Raw genomic sequence first — 7,163 nt, forward strand, 5'->3', positions numbered from 1 at the left:
AACTGGATTTCTTTATTGCAGCAGAATGAGACTGTACACTGTACATGAGCATGCACAATGCTGGTTTAAATATTTGATAAAACAGTGATACCAAAAGCAACATGAATGCTAATTGAAATGTTTTATATAAAAGGCAAATGGTGCAGGGAGGGAGTGTACGTGTTATGGAAAAGTGAAGCATAACCAAGATGCAAGAAATTGCATGAAATCTGAAAGAAGAAGAGGAAAGGTTTGAAGCTTACACGTTAGTGTTTTGGCCACCATCATGTTAATGACCTTTTACAGATTAAATGGTATTATCATGAGGTTTTCTGAAACCAAGCTGGTAATGGTAAAGGCTAATAAAGGCTAATCTCAAGGTTTCACGATGTGTTCCTGCTTTGTTTTTGTTTTTTTCTTAATTTGTGCTATACAAATAAAGTTTATGTTTATTACTTTTTGGAGCCTGCCTCAAGGTTCAAGGTCCTTTATTTGTCACATGCATAGTTATACAAGTATAACACACAGTGAAATGTAGCCTGACACACTCCTCGACATGTGCAAAAAAATTGGGGAGGGGGGGGGGGGTGTAGAGGAAGAACATTATATATATATATATATGTAGTATATACACTGGGTGAATGTGCAGTAGTAGCAGCAAGCAGGTGAATTCTGTACATTAATATGAATAGACATCTGACTATTTTACAGGCTAGACAATATAAACATATTTAAAATTAAAGGAATTGAAATGTACATTGTGCCTTGGTTTAGTGTCTGGAAGAGTCCTGTCTCAGTCAATTATAGATGATGTGAGAGGGCGGGTGTGTGTGTTTAGGGCACGGATGGCTTGGGGATAGAAGCTCCTCTTGAATCTCTCTGTCCTTGCCCGGAAGATGCGGAACCTTCTACCAGATTGCAGAAGTTGGAACAGTTTGTTGCCAGGATGGAACGGGTCCTTCAGTATCTGCGCTGCTCTAGTCCGGCATCTCCTGGTGTAGGTGTCCTGAAGCGGGGGGAGAGCAATCCTGCAGCAGCATTCTGCTGTACGGATCACTCTCTGGAGAGCTTATTGGTCCTTCACACAGCTGTTCCCAAACCACGATGTCATGTTCTGTGTGAGGATGCTCTCCACAGCGCCTGTATAGAAAATCCTGAGGATCTTTGGAGAGACCCTCAACTTCCTCAGTTGTCGTAGGTGATACAGGCGCTGCCTAGCCTTTTTGGTCTGGACCTGAATGTGGGCAGCCCATGTCAGGTCTGAGGAGATGTGGACACCAAGATACTTGAAGGACTGCACCCTCTCCACTGGAGCTCCATTGATGATAATGGGCACTAAATGGCACTAAATGGGATAGCAGTGTTTGCACTGGCTTCTGTTTTAGGAACTTAGGCATTTCAAAATCTCTTCAGTAAAGTGCAGAAGGTTTTGAACATGGGGAGCAATCTTGCTGAAGCATAGCCGCTATTAAAGTCTATTAAAGTCTGGGGGCGGGGTTGTTATAAATTAAGCAAATGAATTTATCATTAATGTTATCAGATGACAAGGTTATACTTCCCCAAACAAAAAACACAAACACAGCCTGATGTCACACAGAATTATAAACTCATTACAGTTTGACTCTGACGTCTGGAGCCAAGCAAACAAAACAGGACAGAGCAAATAATGCTTACATCTTTCGACTCAGTGGGGATAATGTTAATGTGGAAAGGGTTCAGAATAATCCTTTTAAAGCAATGCAGAAGGCCTCACAGACACTCCATACATATGTCCAGTAGATGTTGAGCTGGCGATGCATTTCTACTTTCAAATAATGCAGAAAAATGTGTGCAAACTGGCGCCTAAAATTTACAAAAGAATGCAGGAAATGAAGTATCTGAAAGTCAACAGTTACTGGGGGCTACTTTATGTGTGTCCCCTTGCCTCCCTGTTGTCCTCAAATGGAATCTACACCCAGGAAGAATGGCTGGTGTAGATCCTAAAGAAAGAAGGAAGGTACATATGTTTGGTTACAGAGCCCTCATCCACACCAGTACTTGAAGGAAGCCTTTTAAATGAGATTGACATTTGGTTACATTGTTCTGCACCTGATTTGCATATTGTCTTCAAACATTTTAGGGCTGAAGGAATTTGCCCAGGGTGTCCCAAATGCATGTATTTCTCTCATTGTCATTCCACTAAGCCAGACTGACCTGAAAATACCTTAAGAGAGTAGCCCACTGAGTCTTTTTTTCCCTTACATGCACTCAATGACCTTCATGGTGCATTAAGCACACATTTTTGTGCATGCTAGCCCGTGCATTAAAAAAAAACTACAAAAAACGAATCTCTGCCACTAAATACAAACCAAAGCTGCAAAATAGTAAATCATCTGCACTTTATCTGTCACCTTTTTTTAAACTGTAGTGTATCTACAAAGCAGTGTTTCTCATCCACCCACACACCACTTACTGTTTTATTCTTTTGGGGTGCGTCATCTCACGACATACATGTGAAACGCAATAAATCAGTAGCATGACCGTTTAAGATCTGCTGTGAAATTTCAAAGGAAAACAAAATGCAACTTAAGCATGGGTGGGGGAAAGGGAGCATGCCATTCAGACAATAACATGCGCGGGAAAAAGAAGGCGGAGAGAGAAGGAGCAGAGAGGGCAAAAAGAGGAGGGGGCCTGGGGAGGGGGGTAAATGGAAGCCTATTTATCTCTAGTTTCCCACATCCTGTGAACGGCTGCAGACACGGCCACCCAATTTGAAAGAATGAGTGGAATGCAGCTATTCTCACTAGCGCCTCTTTGATGCAGCAGCCAGTTGAGAGGCATTGTCAACTGAAAGCGCAGTCCTGGGCTTCACTTCATGCCATAAAGCTTTGTGTTGAATGTGAAATTAATCAGGTGATTGGCAGGGGGTGAGCATAACTGAAGTGCAAATTGATGAACTACTCTCAGGTCATATCTATACTTTGAGTGCATACAAATGTGTGTGTTATAAGCACAAATATCTTTATGAAGCAATTTGGATGCTTCAGTGCAGCAACAGGGTGTTTATTTTGTTAAATGCAGGCTTAGCAAGTGCCCTGCAAACAGTGAAAAAAAAAGGGAAACGCTCTGCAGGTGATATCAAGCTATGCCAGAGAGTAGACAAAATGTTATATGCAGCTTCACCAGTGCCGCCCTTTTATCTTCAGTCTTATTCCTAATGGTCTAGTTATATCCCCCTCACCCCACCCGGTTTGGTTTCCCGAGAAGGGAGGAGACAAGCACTTGGCCTTGGATTTGCATTCCCCTCCAACATGAATTCATAATTATTACTTTAGTCTCTCCCTTTTTGGCGCGTTTTGATTCCCGCCACGTCTGTGTCTGGCAGGCCGGTTAGCTTTATTTTCAGTCTGTGATTGACATGTGGTATTTGCTTTTTATTGGTGTAGAGGAGCGGAAGAGGGCGGGACCAATGTAGACGTCAGCATTTGGTACCCGCCTCCTTACTATAGTCATATAAGGGTCCCCCCCCCCCCCCGATCAGATATTTTCAGGAGCCGGTGTCAGACTGAGGCACTAGGTTGAACCCTGCCTTATCTCTTTATATCGCGCATTTTTACTCAACTGTTTACAAAACATTGCAGGGGAACTGCCGTAGCTCGCGTTAGGTTTTCATCCTTTTGCCGGGACTACGTTTTTGGCTATATTTTCCTGGACCACAGGGACTGTTTTTTTTGTCTGCTATTCGGATGAAAGGATCCCTACCGCATTTTTGTTCCTGCAACGTGGACTCGGAGCTCAGCACGGGAGAGACGTACTGTCGGAATAAAACTACTCCTTTCAACAAAACAAAAACGAAGACGGAGGGCACACGTCGTTGACCTGCGGTGGATATTAAAGGAATGCTGCTGTCCAAGCTCAATTCTCTGGCCCACATCTCCACCGTAGACATGCCGGCGAAAATCCAGCTCCAGGTTCATCAAGGTTAGACGCCCTTTTTCTCCCCCCGCTGTGTTGTCATGGAGGACGGCGCTGCAGCAGTGGCTCAGTCTACACACGCTAGCAGCTAGTTTAACTTAATAACTGGCGAGGACGGCCATTTATTAACAGTAATGTTAGCCATGTTGCAATATTTTATATTCTTATATTAGCGCCGTTATATTGTGCTGTTTCCAGCGCGGATAAGCGGGTTTGCTCTCCGGTATTTACCGGCTATGTTTATACTGTGTTGCAGTGAAAGAGAGGGAGCCTTTCGAGAAGCTTTATCAGGTCGGCGCCGTGCTGGGCAGCGGCGGCTTCGGAACCGTCTACTCCGGAACGAAGATAGCCGACGGAGCTCCGGTTAGTACGCCATGTTTTAATATTAGAATACGTTTTTTATGTGCTCATTTATTTGTCATGGTTATTACATGTGCGGTTGTTGTACACGTTGTGTGACGCGGTCTCTCCTTTGCCATGGCAGGTCGCTGTCAAACATGTAGCCAAGGACAGAATCTCGGAGTGGGGAGAGCTGGTAAGAAGCAGTTTTATTATTAGCGCCTTTTTAATTAAGATGAAAAACATATTACTTATCAATACCCAAACATGCGGGTTTGTTTAGGGCGTGTACGTGTGTATTGAATGCTGTATTTGTCATTTGTCTCTAAAGCCTAACGGCTCCCGGGTCCCAATGGAGATCGTTCTGCTGAAAAAGGTCGGGACGGGCTTCCGCGGCGTTATCAAGATGCTGGACTGGTTCGAGCGACCGGACAGTTTCATCATCGTAATGGAGAGACCCGAGAACGTCAAGGACTTGTTCGACTTCATCACCGAGAAAGGTGCCTTACCGGAGGACCTGGCGCGGAGCTTTTTCCGCCAGGTGCTGGAGGCCGTGCGGCACTGCCAGAACTGCGGCGTAGTGCACCGGGACATCAAAGACGAGAACATTCTCATCGACCTCCGCACCGGGGAGATGAAGCTCATCGATTTCGGTTCCGGAGCCCTGCTGAAGGACACCATTTACACGGACTTTGATGGTGAGTTCACTGCGCTCAGTATATGGTGCGCTGTATATTGTTTTTGTTTTTCACCTAACTTGTTTACATATACTTTTTATCGACATCATTAGGGTTATAAGGTTTTTGCCCGTTTAGACCACAGCAGAAATTCCCAGCTTGTGTAATCATACTCCACACAGCCGCCTTTTAGTACATGCTGGAAGATTTTGCCTTAGTTTTGTTGCCCCCCACTGGAGGGAAGTGGTATTTTTACAACTCAAAGTTTGTAAACAAAGTCACATGTCTGCTCCCCCTCCCTCCAGTGCACTCTGTTACCGCACGCAAAAACTGCCTGTCACGCTGCCTGGCACCTGAGCCCAGATAACAGCCTGAGAAACAGGCTCAGCTGACAAATCCCCAGTCCTTGTTTATCATTCAACTCTCCCCAGAAATATTTTCATTTTCACTATTACTGTGTTATGATAAGTCACATGGTTTTCTGAGTTTTTCAAATTTTCTTTTAGAAAGAGTACACCTTTTAAGCTAATTTGTTTCTGTTGTTTTATTTTTGTCTCACAGGCACAAGAGTGTACAGTCCTCCAGAGTGGATCAAGTACCATCGCTACCACGGGCGCTCTGCCACAGTTTGGTCCCTGGGTATTCTGCTGTATGACATGGTGTGCGGGGACATCCCATTTGAACATGATGAGGAGATCATGAGGGGGCAGGTCTTCTTCCGGAGAAGAATCTCATCAGGTAAACCCACGTTGCAGCTCATATACCAGCCTTTCAGTCACACGTTGCACATCATCTACTTTACTCATGTGTTGACCAGGACTAATTGCATGTTGCTTCCTTTTCACCAGAATGCCAGCAGCTAATCAAATGGTGTCTGTCTCTGCGGCCAGCCGACCGCCCGTCCTTCGAGGACATCTTCAACCACTCGTGGATGCAGAGCATGTCCTCCTCTGTAGTACCGTCCTCGGTGCAGACAGAGAGCCAGACCACAGAAATCAGACTGCACAGCATCGGCCACGAGCCCTCAGCCTTCACACCCACCCCCGTGGCCGTGGCTCGATGATACGGGCGCGGACTGTTACAATTGGGCTGTTATAGTCCAAACTGGACTGCACTGATACAAAAGACTTGAAGCAGAGTGGAGAGGAACGTTGGCCACCCACACCCCAGAGCAAAGTGTATGCAACTGCACACATCTGGCAGTTTCGGCCTGGCGGGTCAGACCCTGTTCACTGTCACGACCCCAACTACTTGAGTTTCCCAGCCATTAGTGTCATGACATCATCCTCGCTGGACGCTGATCTAGGCACCGGACGTCCGTGAGTCTGCAGGAGGGCGTGCTCTGGACACACCTGCTTTGAGCAAACACACACCTGTGTGGCTGTTGTGCTGAATGGCAAGAGGACAGAGTTACATAAGCTCTCGTTGCACCGCTCTCTCCCTCGAGATCACAGCAAAGAGGGAAAAGCAAAGACGCTGGTGAAGAGAAGCTTGACTTTTGTTTTTTTGTTTTCTCAAAGAAAAGTGCCTTCTGTGAGATTGTTGGGGGGGTAGGCGCCTGAAAATACTTGAATTTGTGAAGCAAAAAGGCTTTTCATCAATGGCCTTTTTGCTCCTTACGCTCTACAAGGCTTTATAGCGTTTATTGCTGTCACTGTTTTTCCTCTCGTGGGCCTAGATCAGTAAAGCCTATGCCATTTATAACCACTACTATCACTATTTCTACTACTCCAATGTCATTAGCAACCAGACAACCTCATAGCTCTGGCAGCAACCTGTGCAAACAAATCATAAAAAAACTGGACTTACCTCACTCTTTACTACAGCATCCACCTCTATTCTACAACCTTTGCTTCCTCCTCCTTCTTGTGTTGTATACAAACACAAGGCTTAGGCAACCGCTCATTCAAACCCACCTGAATGCACACCACAATGCAAAACCATACCGAGATATAACATCCTCTGCTCTTCAATTTTTTTTTTTCTTATAAACAGTGCCTCACGCAGGTCTTAAAAGAATCGCTGGGGATGAGAATTGTAAATAAGAACGATATTTATTATTGCTGTCTTCTTTTTCACACTCAATGAGGTTTTGGGTTTTTTTGGTCACAGATCTTATTTATTTATTTATGAGAGAATTTTCGGCTGTTGATGTGTGCGCGTGTGTGGTTGTGTAGTATATATATATATTATATAACAATTAGTAATATATAT

General features: G+C 44.8%; 1 protein-coding gene across 1 annotated transcript; it reads left to right on the plus strand.

The window, feature by feature from the left end:
* Positions 1 to 3,493: 3,493 nt before the first annotated feature.
* On the plus strand, positions 3,494 to 6,933 carry pim1 (Pim-1 proto-oncogene, serine/threonine kinase). Its single transcript, XM_005948761.3, has 6 exons — positions 3,494 to 3,939; positions 4,190 to 4,296; positions 4,418 to 4,468; positions 4,604 to 4,970; positions 5,511 to 5,687; positions 5,798 to 6,933. Exons 1-6 carry the CDS (start codon positions 3,858 to 3,860, stop codon positions 6,010 to 6,012), a joined length of 999 nt encoding a protein of 332 aa, XP_005948823.1. The 5' UTR covers positions 3,494 to 3,857; the 3' UTR covers positions 6,013 to 6,933.
* The last annotated feature ends 230 nt before the right edge of the window (positions 6,934 to 7,163 follow it).

The sequence above is a fragment of the Haplochromis burtoni genome, unplaced genomic scaffold (genome assembly GCF_018398535.1).
Source record: "Haplochromis burtoni strain Fernald_Lab_line unplaced genomic scaffold, NCSU_Asbu1 Contig_619, whole genome shotgun sequence".
NCBI lineage: Eukaryota > Metazoa > Chordata > Actinopteri > Cichliformes > Cichlidae > Haplochromis > Haplochromis burtoni.